At 39.0% G+C, this 21,422-nt stretch overlaps 2 protein-coding genes across 3 annotated transcripts in view; one reads left to right on the top strand and one right to left on the bottom strand.

The window, feature by feature from the left end:
• SEPTIN11 (septin 11) overlaps positions 1 to 8,413 on the top strand; it is a 150,643-nt gene extending 142,230 nt beyond the window's left edge. For both annotated transcript variants that reach the window (XM_066384534.1, XM_066384537.1), the window contains one exon: positions 6 to 8,413. Coding sequence is in view for 1 of the 2 variants with exons in the window: in XM_066384537.1 (XP_066240634.1) it covers positions 6 to 9 (4 nt within the window). In the remaining variant the exon portion in view is untranslated. The remainder of the gene's footprint in view (positions 1 to 5) is intronic.
• Positions 7,464 to 21,422, bottom strand: part of CCNI (cyclin I) — a 30,248-nt gene continuing 16,289 nt past the window's right edge. Inside the window, exons 3-7 of the mRNA XM_066384540.1 lie at positions 20,457 to 20,585; positions 17,314 to 17,388; positions 17,023 to 17,163; positions 16,499 to 16,729; positions 7,464 to 9,245 (exon numbers count right to left, since the gene is read on the bottom strand). Of these exons, the coding sequence (XP_066240637.1) occupies positions 8,802 to 9,245; positions 16,499 to 16,729; positions 17,023 to 17,163; positions 17,314 to 17,388; positions 20,457 to 20,585 (1,020 nt within the window). The 3' untranslated portion in view covers positions 7,464 to 8,801. The remainder of the gene's footprint in view (positions 9,246 to 16,498; positions 16,730 to 17,022; positions 17,164 to 17,313; positions 17,389 to 20,456; positions 20,586 to 21,422) is intronic.

Raw genomic sequence — 21,422 nt, forward strand, 5'->3', positions numbered from 1 at the left:
TTCAGCTGACCATCTGCTTCTTGAGAGAGAGAAGTGGGCATCCTTCCTGTAAATTCAGGAACCACTGTTGTTTTATTTGACTTTTTTCTGTTACCTGCATCCTTTATATAAGTTTTGGGTTTGGGATTTTGTTATGTAGAAAAAAATTCCAGTTAGCCATTTCTGTTTTATGTATTGGTTATTCAAACATTGTTTGGGTATCAAAGTTAATACCCAAAATTTAAGCTCAAGGGGAAATTGAAGTCACAGAATTCTGTTTAAAATGTTCTCATCTCAGACACACACACACACACACACACACACACACACACACACACACCCCCTTTACTACCACTGAGATTTTGACCCACAAGTCTTAATCATGTTTAAAATGTGCCAGTACTGGGCAGATGACTTTTCTGCCTCTGGGACTCAATTTATATTTAAAGGTACCTTACAATAACTTTCTGGTCCATCCCTGCCTTTCTATTTATTGTGAAGCTTTGCTTTACCTGTCCAGAATTGTTTTGGACCATGGGAAATGAACACCAAATAAGTACATATCCTGTCCCAAACAGCATCATTAGCAATGGTTCTGACCCTCTGTGTCTTCCCAGAATTACCCAGATGGCTATCTTCACTATGTCTGCAATAGAATAAAATAAACTGCAGGGAATCTCTTACACTATCACCACATACCAGTGGTAGTCAACCTGGTCCCTACCACCCACTAGTGGGCGTTCCAGCTTTCATGGTGGGCAGTAGCGGAGCAACCAAAGAATAAATAAAAAGATAGATTAAAAAAAAAAAGATAGATTTAATTATAGTAAGTTGTTTTATAAAGATTTACTCTGCCAAACTTAGTGAAAATCCAACATAAAGTACTTGGTAAGTAATTACTATTTTATGCTTTAACTTGCTGTAACTCTGCTTTATAAATTTTATACAGTAAAGTTACTTCCCTACTTTATAAATCAGCATTACTGTGGAACTGGTGGGCGGTTAGAAAATGTTACTACTAACAGAGATATAAAAGTGGGCGGTAGGTATAAAAAGGTTGACTACCCCTGCCCACATACAAACACACATACTTCTGCCATTTGAGTCTGATTTCTAATGCTAACCCATTTGTGACTAGATTATTAGCAGTCACCTCTTGGGGGCAGCTTTCATAGTAAAGGGACAGGTTTTCAAGTTTATTTCTATTTTAGAGCAAGAAATACACATTTTCAGTTACCTTTTAATTTCATTACTTGTCTGTAGTCTTTGCTTATTTCCATCATGATCAGCCCCATATGTAGGGAGGTCATAAAAACACAACTGGTGGCATGAGTTGCCTGTGATGAGCTTCCAGAGAATCTCCTCTATTTAAGAATGGTAACATGGGCTTCTGACGAAAGGTGAGATGAAGGAACAGTCCCTGCCTCTTGAATCATTTAATTGGAAAGAAGTTGAGAGCAATTGGATGAGCATGCTGGCAAGAAGCTTTCTTTACTTAGACACTGTGATTAAATGCAAGTCAGATTCAACTGAGCCATTAAATGATCAAATCATGAGTAAAGAGCCATTCCCCTAAGTAGAATCTGTAAGGATAGAAATCTGCTGGTGACCAGTAATTTGAGGGGTAGATGGTGAGTACCACTCCTTAAATGACACCAGAACATGACAAATTAACATACCAATTATATAGTAAACTATTGTGTGTGAAACCATTGTAGTCACTAAATACAAAAATTATTTTTAACCTTATTTTAATATTTTAATATCTTTACCCTAGACTCATTTTAAAAACATTCTGCATCAGGTTATAGCCATTTTTTGAACAATATTTAAAAATCAAATTAGGCAGGATTATTTTAAATAGAGAAATATGTAGTTTATTGTTGCTATTCCTTTTGTCCCCTTTTAAGTCCCAAGGTTAAAGGAAGTATAATAGTAATCATCTTAATGGGAGAGGATGTGGGAACAAGCTGTTATAAGTGGGTGGCCTCTGTTTAGCTCCTTAGGGAAAGCTGGTCACACCCACTGGTCAAATGCACCATCTCTCCATCAGGCATTTTAAAGGGGTTTCTTAAGTGCTGATTACACTGGTAGGTTCCCAAGTTCTGGCTGACTGTGAAACCATCCCAGGGCTGATTATCAATAATACTTTAAACATTCACTTATTGCCTGACTGGTGGCACAGTGCATCAAGTGTTAACCTGGAACACTGAGGTTGCCAATTCAAACCCCTGGGCTTGCCTGGTCAAGACATACGGGAGTTGATGCTTCCTGCTCCTCCCCCCTGCTCTCTTTTTCTCTCTTTTCTCTAAAATGAGTAAATAAAACCTTGAAAAAGTAATTCATTTGTCCCACAGTGGACTGTGGGAAAGCAAAGCAAGAAGAATCGAACCATCTGAACCTATTCCATTATTAACAGGCAACAGGCTCCCCTCCTGCTCCGAGAGACAAGAAGGGAGAGGAATGAGAAGCATCAGCTCAGAGTTGCAGCACTTTAGTTGTTTGTTGATTGCTTCTCATACTTGCCTTGACCCAGGGGGCTCCAGCCAAGCCCATGACCCCTTGCTCAAGGCAGCGACCATGGGGTCATGTTGATCATCCCACACTCAGGCCAAACACCCCACTCTCAAGTTGGTGAGCCTGTGCTCAAGCTGGTGACCTCTGGGTTTTGAACTTGGGACCTCAGTGTCCCAGGTCGATGCTTTATCCACTGTACCACCACTGGTCACGCATCGGTAACAGGCTTTTTATTTTCCATTCAATCTTAAAAAATACTATTTGATTTCAGATAAAGACTGTGCCTTATTGCTAAGTGTAATATGGATGTCTAAATCAGTATGTGCTGATGTGGGAAAGAAAAAATAGGCCATCTTCCTAATATGCTTGCCCAAACTTTTTTTCCCATCAACTGTGCCTGTACCTGTCGAATGAAAATTCCTTCGCAGTTCTTTTAGTTGTTTTTTGTTTTTTTTGCCTATCATCAGCCCACCTTATGGGTAAACAGTTCCAATATCTGAAAAACTAAGCACATAATTTTCACTCTGTTCAAATGACATTTCTACACAAAACCTTTTGCTTTGCAGATGACTGGCCATCTTTCCACCTGGAGACTGGCAGTGATGGCAGTGTGGCTCACTTTAAATATCCTTATACTTGAATTCCTAAGACCATGATATTTTATACCATCTGGCTTTCAGAACGATCTCTAGCAGGCAACTGGCACCTCCAAGGCTGGTTGGTGAAGGGAGAGAATGTGTTCATTGGAAGACTAATTGTGAGTCTAGGTGCCCACTCACCTCCCTTTCCAACATTACTATTGACAAGTAGCTGGATATAAATGAGATCTTTTGGTTGTCAGTGGAATGTGCTGGTGAGGTACAGATGATTTCACATGTGGCTCAAAATCAGTTACTTATTTGCAGTACTGAGTTTGTTGAATGGCATTTCAGTTCACGGTGGAAACTCAAAATTATGGCACCTTGATAAACCAGAGGAGGCAGAGGTTATATAACAAGGTTAGTCTCCGTCCCATGAAACAAGTATGTATGGGGCAAGGGTGCAGAATAATCTGTAAAGAGCTTAGTTCAGTCATGCATTCTCAGCAGAATGCTTCTAGATCTCTGCACTTGTAATTCTCTTTGCCCTTTATTCACATCCATCCAACCACTTTTCCCACACCCTCCCTCTTTCCAAATATATACTTTTTTAATTCTATATACTATACCAGGCCTACATTAGGTGCTAGCAGTATATAGCCAGGCACTATGAATGGCACCTGTCTTTCCGTATACCTCATAAGCAAACTTCCAGGGTAAAACAGCCTTTTCTATGCTAAATTGCTGGCTAGATTGTGGTCTGAAAAACAAAAGCACACTCCCCCCAATTGCTTTTCAGTAGTTGCTTGTTTAAAGTTGCCATTCATTCTGCAGTGTTCTCTTGCCCTACGAACAAAGCTGTTTCTGAGAAATGAGAAACCAGCTCATTATGCTTTTCTACTGCTCCACTGTTGTGTAAGATAGTAAGGTCAACAATTCTGTGCTCTGAAGGTTGTTCTTTAAGAATCATGAGAAAGGTAGAGGTTCTTTACATTTCATCCTTAACTCAGAAGTTCCTGGGAACTAAAAAACTAGAGTTGTAAGCTCTTCTCAAATTTCTCTATTTGATCAAGTCCTTGCTTACCTCTTATTATACCTTTTTGGTAATCAAGAGATGTCAAAGAATGTTGTCTGTCCTTCATATTAGTTTGTCATAAAAACCACTAAACTCAGTATGGTAAGGGAAACTTTCATTTTAATTCCTTGATGCAAGCTGTGCTACAAAAGCCTGCACTTCATCTCTTCTGATCTAATGATTGGTCAAACCCAACTCAAATGGAAAGCATCAAGGTTTTAATTTGGGACTTTTTTTCTTCTTTTTTTTTTTTGGTGTGAGACACGTGTAGCCATATGCCCCATACCATAGCAGCTCGTGCTCCTTTTCCAGGCCCACATGCACAGGCCTCCCGTGCCGTAAGTGATGTGAACTTGTAACTTCAAATGATGTTGAACAACAAGAGATGCCTGACAACAAGAGATGAGTGTTCAACTATTTATTCCCATACGGTAATCCCAAATAACTCAGTTTCTCCCAGAAACTTAAAAGATGTTTCATTTTCCTAGAAGTACTATCTAGTGGCCAAAGCTCAAAATAGCAACAGGTATAGGTAACATTCTATGAACAGTTTAAAGGCTACCTTCAAGAATTTTGGAAGCTTTAGAAGTAACAATTACATGTTAGAAAAAATTTAGTGATATCAAATATAAAGATTAAAGATTTGAGATGAGTTAGAATTTGAAGCTTGTAAAAGCCTTAAACTGGCCCTGCCTGGCCATTTGGCTCAGTGGTAGAGCGTCGACCCAGTGTGTATATGCCCTAGGTTCGATTCCCAGTCAGGGCACACAGAAGCAACCATCTGCTTCTCCACCCCTCCCCCTCTCCCTTCTCTTCCCATAGCCATAGCTCAGTTGGAGCAAGTTGGCCCTGGGTGCTGAGGATGGCACCATAGCTTCACCTTAGGTACTAAAATATTTCCATACAGATGGGCAGAGCATCCCCGGTAGAGGGCTTGCTGGGTGGAACCCATCGGGGTGCATGTAGGGAGTCTCTCACTCTGACTCCCCACTTCTCACTTAAAAAAAAAATTCTTGTCTTAAGCTATGTGGCATTGGACAATTCTCTAACCCTCAACTTGCTAATGTACACCAGACATGCTGTCCTAGGATGGCTGTGAGAATATTTGGCACAGACTCTTCCTTTTCCAGCTACAAATGTACTAACTAGCCCTGGCCAGTGGTTCAGTGGATAAAGCATCATCCCAGAGCACCAAGGTCTTGGGTTCGATCTCTCTGGTCAGAGCACATACAAGAAGCAACCAGTGAGTTAACAATTAAAATGGAACAACTAAGTAGGACAACAAATTGATGCTTCTCTCTCCCATGCTACCTCTCTACCTCTTTCTCCTGTCTCAGATCAATGGGAAAAATATATTTTTTTAAAACTTTGAAAGAAAATGTACAAAATACCTTAGGGTGAAGAAAAGCTCCCCACCATGCTCGCCAAGCATCAGTAATTTAATCACATTTTAAGTGAAAGGCCACTGTGATGCTTTGGGCAGTAATGCTCAAGCAAAACTTTGTTTTAGGAACCCCAGAATAAGTAGACAGTTTGAAAATCCAGGTATATAGAGTACAAAGGACATGCATACATGTTGGTTCTAACAGGAGAAAAGAAATAATACTGGGGGGGGGGGGCAGGCCAGTGTTAATAACCTCAACAGTGGGAATATAAGCACAGATTCTCACATCAGCTTGGATGAGTCAAAAAATACACTCTCGCCTGACCTGTGGTGGTGCAGGGGATCAAGTGTCGACCTGGAAGGCTGAGGTCACCATTTCAAACCCTGGGCTTGCCTGGTTAAGGCACACATGGGAAGTGATGCTTCTGGCTCCTACTCCCACCTTCTCTCTCTCTAAAATGAATGAACGAACGAATAAAAAAGAACTATACTCTAGCTTACTTCAGAACCAGAGACAATTTCAGGAACATTTCTCAATCTTCCCAAACCTCCCCTGCCCCTCCACACTAATACAAGACATCATCTGTAGATAAAAGTTCTCTACATTATAACCAACTTCACACCAATCTTGCAAAGAGAATGAAATACATATTTAGCTTTTCCTAGTCTGATCTTCAAGAGGCAGAGCATGCATTTTTACTTTTTCTGTTAGAGGATTGGAGAATAATTTATGCCCATTAAATTTATTCCCTTGCTTTTGTGGAGGCTTCTGAAATGATGTTTCCTAACCACTAGGAGGCACCAGACTATTATAGTCCATCATGGTCAAGTTTCCTAATCTTGGAAGACATAGTATATGATGTGATGCCAGCATTTAAGCGAAGGGATAGGCAAATGAGAATAGTTCAGATAAAACAGGATCTAATTTAACAGCAGGAATGTTCTTAATGAAAAGTTCCACATTGTTCAAAAATAATGTGCTTTTTCTGTCTCAATCAATGAGTTTACAACCCTCAGAGCCAAATTCTCTTAAGAGCCCAGGTTTAGGGGACAGTGCTCAGGAGGGTGGGGTCTCCAAAGTACTATCATTTAATGGAACTATGGGTTAAATAAGCTTTGAGGCTTGACAGCTAGCAGCGAAACCAGTTCAATAAAATAATACTGTTCCAAAGGGACTTACCAACAATTTTTGCTAAGATTAGAAAACCGCAAGACAAGTAATTAAATTCTTCCTCTCACTTTAACTTGTCCAATTTAGCTACCGCACTACCAATGAAATATTCTGACCCTAGACTTAACTATCACTAGCTTTTTACATAACACAATTGTTACTCATCTGTTAAGTGGGGTGAGAGGGAGTTTAAGTGCCATTTACTTTATAGAAATAGTGAATACAGGTACTTGTGAACTTCTTCAAGCTCCCACAATTAAGGAGAATTAAGAAAGAGCCAATGAAAAATTAGGCAAAGTGGGATATTGTTAATGTGCATCTGCAAAGCCAGTCTCTTGCTATCTTCACCCCAAAATTGTTCATTCTTTTGTCTTCCATGGAAGTAAAAGTTTTTGCTGTGATTGGATTGTAAAGTCCTAAGTAGGAAGGTAACCAACCCTACCACAAGAATTTCAAGGAAGTCAAACATTGATTGACATAAGAGTACTCTTCCTCTGCTAAACTGAACAAAATCAATAGGTTAAAATGCACTATTATCTAGGTGTGGGTCCATGCCTGCCCTCACAAACAGTTCCATTAAGTAGGTCCACAGCCAGTCTACCAGTGAGAAAAGAACATAAAAGAAAAATTCTTTGTCAAAAACCTACATCCTTCACATTTGAAATCCCCTTTCCTTCATATTTTATTTTCTGGAAAGCATATTCTTAGGATTTTGAACTTGTACCTCTTCACAAGGAGAAAAAAAGAGATACAACAGGGTTAAGGACAACATTTATTGCTACCAGAGGCTTTTTATCATCAGTACATGGTTGTTTCTGACTGCAATACCTTCTTCAGGCTGTACAGGGAGCTCAGATTACAGAAGTCATTAAGAGAAATACAGGTAGGTTTGGGAGGAAGAGAGAAGAATAACTTATTTCGAGAAAATCCTAATAGCTTAACATAAATGTAGGGTACTGAATTCAGTTATTACATGTTATAGTCCCAAATCATAGAGTCGCCCCAACATCTGGACAGTCTCTCCTACTGATTATAGAATGAAAAGGAGTTTATCAATTAAAACAAAAAAAACCCCTAAATTTTAGTTGTTACATGTTTCTTTGATGAGCACCTGGACATACCACATATTTCTTATCCAAATATCAAAAATGCTTTCAACAGATCTAAGGGTATCCTAATTACATGCCACTTTTAAGCTTCAGTTTAGACAGGGGTCCCCAAACTTTTACACAGGGGGCCAGTTCACTGTCCCTTAGACTGTTGGAGGGCCGCCACATACAGTGCTCCTCTCACTGACCACCAATGAAAGAGGTGCCCCTTCCGGAAGTGCGGCAGGGGGCCGGATAAATGGCCTCATGGGGCTGGATGCGGCCCGCGGCCCATAGTTTGGGTACACCTGGTTTAGGATAATCAAAAATAAAAACAATAGTTTCCAAATCCTAGGAACTGAAATGAGACAAACATAAAAATCAATGTGGTAATGTGACTCCTTTTTCTGTTACCACCTCTGATTCATATGGGACAATTCTGAAGTACCCTTTTCAGATTAATTTGATTTTGATTCATGTATTCATCATGGCTGTCAAACAAATAATTTGTTTACTAAATTACTAAAAAATAATTTTGAGGATTTCCTAATCAGTGGAAGTGAGGCTACAGATCAACATGCATAAAATTCATTAAGTATTCAATAAAAAAGCAAGCAAAAGCAAGAGGAAAATTAAGTCAGGGCACTGGAGATAGGGTTTGCTAGCTATGAAATTTGGAACTTAAAAAAAAAAACAATGAATGAACTTTTGACATGAGAGCAAGCTACATTACACTTTAGCAGAGTAAATGGTGGAACTGTAATACTACAAAGAAATTTTTTACTTTAAAATATAGTTGGATCTTTTGTATTTTATACTTTTTTTGGTCTTTAAGTGCTTAAATAATGTTGAATTATAATTAGCCACACTAATAAATGTTTGTTTGTTTTCTGGCTCACTTCAAATCAGCCTGATTAGGTATATACCTTTATTTAGCCTTCCCTGGTTTTCCATGTTCCTGTTCCCAGAGTAGCATACCTCAGTTTGCACTTAAAGGTAACACCTGAAGCTACATGACAGACACAGGCTGCAAAGGTGGACAAGGGGAAGCATGTCCCTCTTGCCTTGATAAATCAGTGCCACACACAGAACCCACATTTTCTGAAGCATTCTCTTCATTATAGAGCCGTTTGATTCCATCATAGAAGTCATCCACTTCCATTTCCTCTACTTTGCGTTTAGCAGAGGTGTGCTTGCACCCACTGGCAGCTGGGAGATGATGACAGAAGGCGTCTGTACCTCTGACTGGCACTTCCGGTTTGCTGTTGTCCTTGGAGAAATCTGGGCCTGGGACAAAGGAGGGATGTAATCTGAACACTCCTTTGTCACAGGTCACCAGGGTGTGCTTGAGGGGACGGTAGACGTAAACGGAATTTAGAGGAAGGGAAGACTGCAGAGTAGAAAGGTGATGTGCCACGAGCTCCCGACAGTGGATCAACTGGGAGCTATCCATCTGGGACAAGGATTAAAAAAAAAAGTTGGTAATTTAATTACTGTAGGCTGCTCTGTCATATTTGCTGGCCACTGTCAATCCTGTGCCCTGTGCACCCCCAATGCCCTTCCTCACCCCTTATCTTCTACCTCAAACTCACCTATTCCTCCAGCCTACCCATCATCATAAGAATTATGTCCAAATCTGTATTTCTAATACGAACCTCTTTGGAACTTGAATTCTGTATTTGCAATTTTATGCTGAACGATTCTCTTTTGTCCAGTGCTATATAACCAACATTTGCTTTTGTTCAGCCTATTCCCCTCATAGAAGGACCTTCACCCCACCCTCTTTGCCTCTTCTAAACTCTGCAGTGAAGACCAACCTACAGATAATATTCACTAAGAATTCAAGGAAGAAGCCAAGGCAAGAAAAAATTTAAATAAGAAATGGGGGGGGGGGGGAAATGGAAAGGCTTTCTGGACTTTAGACTAATTTAAGTATGTTGTTTTTTAAATAGTTAAGTAGGAACTTGGGCAAGTCACATATTTGTAGAAAACAGCAGGCTTGACAATAGTAGGAAGAAATGTTTTTAATTTGAGAGTTACACTAATTTCTTCTTTTCCTTAAGACATCTTGACTCTCCCCAGCCTCCTATACGCCAAAGTCCAGAATCATCTGTTTCTATATCAATCTGTCATCAAACTTAACCACACTGTATTAGCATAATCTATTTAAATGTTTAGCTTTTCCATTACAGACAAGATCCGAAGAGGTAACATTCACTTTTATTCCTTAAGTTTTTAGCATAATTACTATACATGGAAGGCCTTCAAAATCTTACCTCTAGTAAAGAGTCAAATTAGTCTCTTAGCCTTCTTTTCTCTGTAATGATAGCTATAGTCAGTAATCTTCCTCTAGCAATATATATTTATCCCCTATTCAAATTTCTTTGGTGGTACCCCAATGCCTACCAGCGAAAAGCAACCTCTTTAGCTTGGTATTAAGAAGGCTGTGCACACTGACCCCAACCTTCTTTTCCAGCCTCACTTCTAAGCATATTACAAAGAGTGCTCTACATGCTGCCAAATGGTCCTGCTCTCTCTGTACAGATCTTGCCCTTTCTTAGTTTATCCTTGCTCATCCTGTTCCTACTTTTTGAAAATGTATTTATTACCTACTTATTAACTTCCAAGTCTGGCTAATTAATTACCACCACTTTCCTGGAAGTCTACCATCTTGACTACTTAATTATCCAAGGAACACTTTCCAGTTATGTGTATTTGATAAGCCTTTTTGAATATTTCTTAACCAAGTCTTATTCATACCTACATAACCTTCAGCACACAAGTGTGACTTTGCAATACCTCAGAAAAAATAAAGGAAAATAAAACATACTGTGCAAGAACAAATTTGGTCAAATCATTTTTTTCTCTAAATATATTCATTGCTTGTTACCCAGGAAAACAGCGGAACAAAGCACAAAGAAGAGGGAGATTTCAGAGTTCTTTCAGAGAACTGATAACCTAGCCATAGGAGAAGCGCCCATCTGCTTCTCCACCCCTCCCCCTCTCCTTCCTCTCTGTCTCTCTCTTCCCCTCCCGCAGCCAAGGCTCCATTGGAGCAAAGTTGGCCCAGGTGCTGAGGATGGCTCCGTGGCCTCCACCTCAGGTGCTAGAATGGCTCTGGTTGCAACGCAGCAACACCCCAGAGGGCAGAGCATCGCCCCCTAGTGGGCATGCCAGGTGGATCCCAGTCAGGTGTATGTGGGAGTCTGTCTCTCTGCCTCCCTGCTTCACACTTTAAAAAAATACAAAAAAAAAAAAAAGCCTACAAAAGAGAGGTAATAGAAATAAAAGAAACTGGATAGTGAAAAAACGCTACAGTGTAACAATTATGTCTAAAGAGTAAGTACCTGGTTTAATAAACTGCGCTTTAGTAAAAGAATGATGCTTAGTGGCTAGAAAAGTAAAAGTACTACAAATATTCTACTGCCTTGGTCATTAGGCATAATACCATATTAGAATTCTGAAAAGAGATGAATTTTTTTTCTTTTTTACAGAGACAGAGTCAGAGAGAGGGATAGATAGGGACAGACAGGAACGAAGAGAGATGAGAAGCATCAATCATTAGTTTTTTGTTGCGACACCTTAGTTGTTCATTGATTGCTTTTTCTCGTATGTGCCCTGACCATGGGGCTACAGCAGACCGAGTGACCCCTTGCTTGAGCCAGCGACCTTGGGTCCAAGCTGGTGAGCTCTGCTCAAACCAGATGAGCCCGCACTCAAGCTGGCGACCTTGGGGTCTTGAACCTAGGTCCTCCGCATCCCAGTCCGACATTCTATCCACTGCGCCACCGCCTGGTCAGGCAAGAGATGAATTTCAAGTAAAAGGAAGACTGGGAGAAAAGAAGTCAGGACTAGCAGAAAATGAAGAGCTAGGAAGACATTAGAGATTCAAGTTTATAGGGCAAACATCTGAAGAGCTTACTGCTGGAACAGGGGACAGAATAGCATGACAGAAGTCAGGGGTCCCCAAACTACAGCCAGAGGGCCACATGCGGCCCCCTGAGGCCATTTATCCGGCCCCCACCGCACTTCCAGAAGGGGCACCTCTTTCATTGGTGGTCTGGGAGAGGAGCACATTGACCATCTCATTAGCCAAAAGCAGGCCCATAGTTCCCACTGAAATACTGGTCAGTTTGATTTAAATTTACTTGTTCTTTATTTTAAATATTGTATTTGTTCCTGTTTTGTTTTTTTACTTTAAAATAAGATATGTGCAGTGTGCATAGGGACTTGTTCATAGTTTTTTTTTTATAGTCCAGCCCTCCAACGGTCTGAGGGACAGTGAACTGGCCCCCTGTGTAAAAAGTTTGGGGACCCCTGACATAAGTGATGGGTTCAGATGGACCCAGGTTCACTGGACAGCATGAAGCACTGAAAAATCCTACTGCAATAGTCTGACCTTAGGCACCTTCAAGAAGAACTGAGAGGCCCTGGCCGGTTGGCTCAGCGGTAGAGCGTCGGCCTGGTGTGCGGGGGACCCGGGTTCGATTCCCGGCCAGGGCACATAGGAGAAGCGCCCATTTGCTTCTCCACCCCGCCCCCCTCCTTCCTCTCTGTCTCTCTCTTCCCCTCCCGCAGCGAGGCTCCAGTGGAGCAAAGATGGCCCGGGCGCTGGGGATGGCTCTGTGGCCTCTGCCCCAGGCGCTAGAGTGGCTCTGGTTGCAGCAGAGCGACGCCCCGGAGGGGCAGAGCATCGCCCCCTGGTGGGCAGAGCGTCGCCCCTGGTGGGCGTGCCGGGTGGATCCTGGTCGGGCGCATGCGGGAGTCTGTCTGACTGTCTCTCCCCGCTTCCAGCTTCAGAAAAATACAAAAAAAAAAAAAAAAGAAGAAGAACTGAGAGACCTTGGTAAGGAGGGTCTGCTTCTTCAATTCACTATTCTAATTTTAAACTACACCACAGCAGGGAACATCTACTTTGACTACCACCTGGGTAGTGGCTAGTGGTATTCTATCCACACCGATCTGGATAGAATTTAACATCCTAAGATTATCAAGGAGGGCCAATCAGTGAGAAAAAGGAGGACTCTGAGTAGGGCCACAGAACTAGAGCAATGTGAGAAGGAGTAAGAAGAGAAAAGGGTTTAGCCATCCCAGAATGGTGACCAACAGGTGCCATAAGAGCTAGCAGGGGTAGGGAAACAAGGAGGGACAAGAGAAAGCTTGCCTTTTAAATGGGGAACACTCACTGTACTTTGAAGTTCACAGGGAACACAGGCAGAGATAGTGATAGTGCCCCCCCCCCTCGGCAACGCATGAGATGTCTGTGATGAACCACTGGCAGTCCTCTCAAAACAGAACAATGCGAAACATATCAGGAGTAATTCTGGCATGATCTCACCAATCTGATGCAAGAATTTCCTATGCTAAATTAGAAATCCAGGAGGAATTGTCTCAGGTCTAATCACAAAGATTTTAGACCTGGTGTTCCCACCTAAACATGAGTGAACTTAGCAAAGACAGAACTAAGTCTTGAAAAATCAGGGGCCATCAGCTTTGGGCCACAAGGGCTGGCCACCAGTCCAAGATGATTAGAGAACTACAACCAAGTCTCAAAGTCTTTCAAGTTTTCTGATCTTACTTGTTTTTAACTATCTCCCCCATTATAACTTTACTACTACATGGGGCAGAGATTTTCTTTTTAGAATCACTCCATCCCCAGTGCCTAATCATAGATTTGCCAATAAATGTTTTTGGAATATAACTATTTATATATTACATAAAAGAATGAAATTAGTTTTCTTTTTATTATTCTTATTAAGTGAGAAGAGAGAAGGGGCAGAGACAGACTCCCACATGCGACCTGACTGGTATCCATCAAGCTAGCCCCCTATGGGGCAATGCTCTGCCCATCTGGGACAACTGCTCCATTGCTTGGCAATGGAGCTATTTTGGCACCTGAGACAAGGCCACAGTGCCATCCTCAGCACCCAGGGCCAAGTTGTTTGAATGAGTCATAGCTGCAGGGGGGTGGGGGTGGGTTGTAGAGACAAGAGAGAGGATGGGAGGGGTGGAGAAGCAGATGGTTGCTTCTCATGTGTTCATGTGTGTCCTAACTGGTAGTTCAACCCGGGACTGCCACACGCCAGGCTGCCACTCTACCACAAGGCCAACCAGCCACGGCCTCGAATTGGTTTTCAAACTATGTCCAACAGCTTACAGAAGGGAAGAGGCCATGTTGAGTAGGACTCTGGACCCAACAGATCTCTGCCCCAAACACATATTACAAAGTAACACTTTTCTATTTTGTATTCTGGGATTGTGTATAAAGATTCGTTGGGCACGAGGGAAGGGTTCCAATTCTAAAAGAAACTCTGAAAACCACTGGACTACAATCTTTAAGGTTTATGTAGTATTGAAAAAGCAGGATTTTTGGTCTATTTTGTGCCTTTGAGAAAGTCCCATGTTCTCTAGACTGCAGGAATAAAATAAAGGAGTTGAACTAAATAATTTCTAAGAAGATTCCTTCAATTCCAAGTTTGTAATACTCCTTCAGAAAGGGAGGAAACAAGTTTCAGTGTACACGTTTCTCTTTTAGCACAAGACTTATGCAAGAGAACAAGCAGATTCTCCAGTGCTCTTTAGTAGAGAACAAGCCCTCAAAGCTACAGAATATACATGCTTTTCACAACATTCTTATTATTTATGCTTCCTACTCTATCCTTTCTCTGTGACACTGACACTTAATATAGCATATTTTCTGTGTACTAGCTTGGGAATAGGCATAGAGACCAAGTCAGGGGTATTTAGAGATATGTCATTTGTTCCAATAAAAAATTTTTTTAAATATAACATAGGCTTTCTATTAATGTCCCTTTCCCACTTCCACAGTCTAACATAATGTAACATAATGTAATGATTGATACTGAACTTCATTTTTCAACACTCTAGGTAGGCAAAATACATTTTCATACTACACTATTCATGTATATGGTGGTTTATGATGCTTTCCAAAAATTCTCACAAAACAGCAACTATCTCCTGGGATTAGTTTTCACCACAGCATTTATTTCAATGGAAATAAATACTTCTCAATTATTTCAATCTAACATATGCTATTAAAAGAATAAATTTCACTTGTAAAGAAGAAACATTCCATGTTACAATAACATCACATGTCCCAGGAATGTAGAACAAGCTGACCATGCTAAAAACAGGGGAACAAAACACATAGAAAAGAGATGTAGTCCTGGCTAATATGTTGCTCTGATCATTATCCTTTTTATAAAAAGATGCTCAGCCTGTCTCTGCTCACAAACTAGGGTCTGAAATTCTCAAAGCTGAGAGGTAGCACTGAGGTACTTCTTACATGTGTGCTAACTTTTACAGCTCACATTTGTAAAGATCATCAGTTATAAGTATCGTATATATAAAACACCAAATTCAAGTATGATTCTGTTTTCCTCTTATACTTTTTTATAAGCTCTTTGCTGAAGTTATTTTTATATTAAAAAATATCTTTAAGCTCAGAAGTTAACCCTTTACTCTAAACAAAATCCAATAAAATAAATCAGAATAACCAATGCCGAATGAGAATAGGAACATATAAAGGGAGAGTAAGTTCATAAGTCTTTTACGGATTCAGTTGGCAAAGGAGTAAGGTTTGCAGATATAAACCTGTTAAGTCCTACTTGGTGACATGAATAGAACTAATAAGAATTCTTTCAAATAGTTGCAAACATGTAGCACCATTACTAACTTTCCATTGGAGTGAGAATTACCTCCACTAAACCCTTATATTTTAATTATATATAGATGACTGGTAAAAATTTAACTGACCCATAACATTTTATACCAATCTGCAGATACAAGTTATCGATTAATCTCAGGCAGTAATAGGAACTACCAGAACAAAACCTTTTTCAGAAAGATAGCTTTTACATGTCAAACTTACAAATACTTTACTTTCTAGCCAATACTAAATTATAAGTTTGTCTAAAAAGCAACTTATTACAATTTATGGTTTTGATTTATAAAATGAATGAAGTATAGAAGTATTACTACAATGAAACCTATAAATTCACCCTGGCTGGTTGGCTCACTGGTAGAGCATCAACCTGGCGTGTGAATGTCCCAGGTTCGATTCCTAGCAAGGCACAAAGGAGAAACAACCATCTGCTTCTCCACCTCCCCCTCCGCCTCCTCTCTTACTCTCTTTCTTGCCCTCCTACAGTCATGGCTCGATCGGTTTGAGTGCATTGGCCCCAGGTGCTGAGGATGGCTCTATGGAGCCTCCACCTCAGGCACTAAAAATAGCTCAGTTGCAATCATGGCCCTAGATGGGCAGAGCATTGTCTCCAGACAGGTGTCACTGGGTGGATCCCAGTCGGGGTACATGTGGGAGTCTATCTCCTCTCCTCTCCTTCTCACTTGGAAAAGAAAAAGAAACCTACGACTAGAAAGGTTCTTCATACAAATTAAAAGAGTATATTCCTGAAAATCATATTACATTTTTAAGATTCTTAAAGATTTTAAGTAATTAGAAAAAGAGTTGGAAAGAATCAAGAAAATACTATATAAGCTTTACAGGAGAAAAGGACTAGCCCAAAAATTTAAAGGATAAATTACTTCACCCTTGTCTACTCTTAAAAGTGGTTTGCCATTACAAGATTAGAAATGTCTTACAGTTTTATAACCACCTAGTAACCTTATTTATCCAAATAAGAGATATACTTATAATGAACACTGCTTAATTAGACTGACACCTACCTGTGCTTTCTGAAGCAGTTCAATTGTAAGGGGAAGCCAATCAGGAATGAGTTTCTCCATTTCCAAACTAACCATGGCCAGAGCAAGCATGGATCCTTTGAATTGCAGAAGTTGGTTGTAGGCCATACAGTGAAGTAGTTGCTTGGTTAGGCTCGTCAAATGTTGAGATGGGCTCATTTTGGGCAAACTGAAAAGTAACTGAGGCCTAGATGACACTGCAATGGCATGGAACTTTTAGGGGGAAAAAAAATCACAAGATCAGCATTCTAGTTTTACTTAAATATCTAGGTAAAGTATGTACAGAAATTGATGAAACCTTGGGTATTAATCAATTTTAAGTTTGAAATATTAGCTTCAGTGATTTGACATATATTTTAATTTCTATTTTTTCCTTGGCTAACTACAGTAAGTTCCCTTTTTCTATAAATTAGAACAAAACAAATGAGCACATAATCTACTGTTCAAGTTACTGAAATAGGACTACATATTCAAATCAGAAACGAAAAGATTTCAGGTATATTTACAATGTGAAGAAAATCCAATGGTGTGGCTGTGTGAAGGTCCCAATTCAACTTATCCAGAATAATTCTCTCCATCCTCAGAATTTCAGAAGAAGAACATCCACAGAAACTGTCTCTTGCCAACACCTTCAGTACTGGAATTCTCTACCCAAACCAAAGGGAATATAGAGCAGGGAGGAGAGGACAGGAAAAAACTCATTTTTAATTTTTGTTTCAGTAAACAAAAAGCAAGTAAATAAATGGAAAGAGATAAAAAAAAAGAGACATAACTAATCTTTAAAGGAAAATATTTACCTCGTCTTCCTCAACAGTCTTGGCGGCTAGGAAAAAGCAGCTGATTGCAATACAACTCAAGTATTTTGGATGGGCCTAAAATTTCGAAGAGGGAAGAAGCAACTTCAGTGATTCTTCAAAAAGTTAGTTTACTTTAGAAAACTAAATGTGCAGATAAGACAAGTATGCATGCATTAGATGGAATGAAATTAATCTGATTCATACTCATTACTTTCTAAGATCAGTTAACTTTTACCTTGACAACCCTAACCATATGCTATCTTATGGAAATACTAGGATCATTCCGTTACTGGAAGTTCAACCAATGCTAGGTAGCCAAAGTTTATTTCTATCCCGCAGAGAAGAGCTTGATTTTAGAAGACAATTTTAAATTTAATAAATGCCCCAAATTAAAAATATATATTGTGTGTATGTGTGTTTTTAAGCTAGTTTTTTTTTCTCTTTGTCGTATCACTTAAATTAAAATACTAGGTGTTAGGGGCATTAAATAGAAGAGACCATTCAAAGGCTATTACTATTTTTCAAAAGCTTAAAAAATCATAGGATAACAACAGATGAGCAGAAGTTTTCTAATTAATGTCCAACCACAAATAATTATATATTATTCAAGGTCCATGATAAGAATGAAAGGCTACAGATATATACGAAATCAGTTAGTGGGTAAAAAAAGTTTGGGTCTGACGTTCATGGTAGGGCTTGAATTTGCCAGTTTTCCTTATCTATAATGAAGCTTTCTACCTTACTAGTAGAATAAGGATTTGCCAATCCAGCATCAGAATTTAGTTTTAAGTAACCAAAACAATTTAGCTCAATTATACTGATCACCACAGAGGTAAGTTATATATCACAAAGAAAAGCTGTGTCAACATGTACATATTTTATAATAAAATATTACATTCACTCCCATGAAACTGAGGAAGCCGACTGATGGCCAAGTACAGACCTGATTAATTAACTTATTTAATAAACATGACAATGACCACCGCCTCAGTACAAGTGGCATACAATCTGGGAATCTTAGAATCCTCTGCTTGTATGAGATAATAAAAGCTATCATCAATTAATACAGTTCAAAAAATACTTCCATAAATGTTGTCATGTCTATTACATCTTTTTACAGATGAGAAAAAGAGTCTCAGAGGTTAAGGGACACCACACAAGTCATCTAGGAAATGAGTCAGATCTTGTAGCTAAGATAGTTTTCTAGGTATTTCCTCATATATACAATGTATCAAACCCACTCACTTGCCTGAGGTAGTGAGCTCCTTACAAAGAAAGGAGCCCAACAGTTAACAACTTTGGGTAAACAATGCAACCCCGAAATCAAGGGCACCAATAATAAGTTTAGTAAATAAAAAGAATACCAGCAGGAAATGTGTGATTTTATTTTTAAACAAACAGTTCAGTCCTGGATGTATATAAGGATGTATTCTTTAAATGTAAACATATAGATCTCACCTATTAGAGGTTCATAACCCTTAAGTCTGGGAAAGGACTCAGGGTCCACACTTTTAAAGAGCTTCATAGCACTTTATTCTGCACAGCTAGAATTAAGGCTCCATTCACTGTTGTAGCCCTTTTATGGTATGCTTTAAGTGCCCTGAGTTAAACTGTGAACACATTTTAGATTAACATGATAGAACCCATAAAAAAGAAATATAAAAAATGAGATTACATTTGGAAAAATACTTTGTTTTAGACACTTGCCCAAATTTGTTTAAAATGTTTAATAAAAAGGGCAATAATAATCTTTCCTATAATAGAAGCTACAATAAGTTCATTAATAATTTTTTAAGAATATACAACCTAAGAAAGGACACTGACAAATGTATTTTCTCTGTGGAAGAGAGGTTAGTTGATAAAAGTAGGCATGTCAGATAATCCAGATTTCAGGTAACTGTGATCATTATAATTAAGGTTTTTTAGGTTCTTAAGAGTAGAAGTGAGGCCCTAGCCAGCTGGCTCAGTGGTAGAGCATCGGCCTAGTATGTGGATGTCCCAGGTTCAATTCCTGGTCAGGGCACACAGGAGAAGCAACTACCTGCTACTCCCCCCACCCCTTCTCCCTTCTCTCTCTCTCAATCTCGCTGTTCTCCTCCTGCAGCCATGGCTCCGTTGGAGCAAGTTGGCCCCGGGCACTGAGGATGGCTCCATGGCCTTTGCCTTAGGCACTAAAATAGCTCAGTTGCCTAGCAACAGAGCAACCCCCCCCTCCCATATACGGGCGGAGCATCATCCAGTAGGAGGCTTGCCAGGTAGATCCTGTTAAGGCACATGTGGGAGTCTTATCTACATCCCCCCCTTCTCACTTAAGAGAAAAAAAAAAAGAGTAGAAATTTGAAACATAAGAAGGTAACCGAATAACCACCCAAATTCTATGGCTTCTATTTTTTATACCTAATAACAAGAGTGTGTAGTACCTTCAGTACTGAATTCATCGTTCCCCCAGCTTATATATTCCTAGGCATACAAGTTACAAAAACGGAATTGCTTTTTCACTTTTTCATGCTTTGCCATTAAATGAATGCTAACTTTCTGCTTAAATCTGTTAAGGGCCTACTATGACTGATTTTGCATAACACAACCAAAGAAATACCAACAGGGACAATATAAAACTTATTCATACATCTGTATTTTGCCATTCAACAAAAATACACCAAGTTCTTTTATGACAGTTCAGTTCATCTTGTTATACTTATACTCCAAATGCACACCCAAGAAAGTATATATTGTTTAGAAAACCACATAATATTCCATAAACAAGATGTGACAGAGAAAACTGTGCAGTAAGCTTATACTTTTCTGGTTTGATTCACTGCCCACATTATTAGTACAGCAAGCAGTGTGTTAAAAGATGACTAAACATTCTCCCAATGTTATATGGTTTGTGTTAAAATCAGGAAAAAATTCATAGGTTAAAGTTAAAAATACTTATACCAAAAAAATTACAAAATACAACTAGAAACATTTCTGAAAATGTAAAGCAATAGATATCATGTCTTCTTATTGGTATGCATATCGTGTCCATGAAGGTTTTCCCATTCCATTTCATCTTACAGAATATTTACTAATAGCCCCTGGTTTACTATACAAACCCTCAAAAAAGAGGTTGTGTTTAAGTGTATCCTAAAATAATTAATTACCTTTACAGTAGCTAAAAACCTGTCCAAAAGACTGCTGGCCAGGGCAAATGTTTCTGGGTAGAGGTTGAATTGGTACTTGAGTTTGGCCAGCCACTGAATCACTTCATCTCTCTGGGATGGAGAAACATTCTATAAGGGAGCAATTAAAAGATAAAATTAAAATAAAACAAGTATAACTTCAAGCTGTTATCAAGAATATGTTTAAAATTGTCTATTTTAAAAGGTTAGCAAATGCTATGGATTAGTGTTTATTTGTTAAAAAATGTTTTTAAGTTCATTCAAAATCTAGCAAATAAGATAAATGAAAATTTTATGTACTGGTTATAGCATTCAATATCAATATCCATATTCTCATTCTTTATTAGATACAATCTCCAGTATGTCATCTCACCATCAATAATTAAGTGAGGTGTCTAGATAATATAACAGTTTAAAGTTTAAGTAACACTGTTATCAACTGATAATAATTTTAGAATTACCTTTTTCCAAATCTTGAGAATAATACAGTGAATTTTTAAGATAGTAAAAAGGTATTAAAGTATTTTAAGAAATATAAATAAACTATAACAAAATAATAGTCCATGAAAAGCAAAGCTAGTCAACAGGAACAAATAAAAGATACAAGGGACAATAGACAAATTACACATTTAAAAATGATGAAAGATCACTAAAGGGGAAATTCACCTGAACTAACTTACCAATGGAAATTATCACACAAACAAAACACATGTTTTAATCCTCCTACATATTATTTTTAATTGAGTACAGGCTTAATTTTTAGAAGGTACACACTTCAAAGCAGTAATGATTTAGATACCTTTACTCTTCTTGAATTTTGCAGGCACCAAAAAAATGAAAAATAAACTTAGTAATACTTAATTTACTAATAATAAGTAAAACAGATCCAGAGCAGTACTTCTGTCAGGTAATCAAAACAAGGTACAGAAATGACTCTGTGATTGGTAG

The sequence above is a fragment of the Saccopteryx leptura genome, chromosome 5, assembly GCF_036850995.1.
Source record: "Saccopteryx leptura isolate mSacLep1 chromosome 5, mSacLep1_pri_phased_curated, whole genome shotgun sequence".
In the NCBI taxonomy this organism is placed as follows: Eukaryota; Metazoa; Chordata; class Mammalia; order Chiroptera; family Emballonuridae; genus Saccopteryx; species Saccopteryx leptura.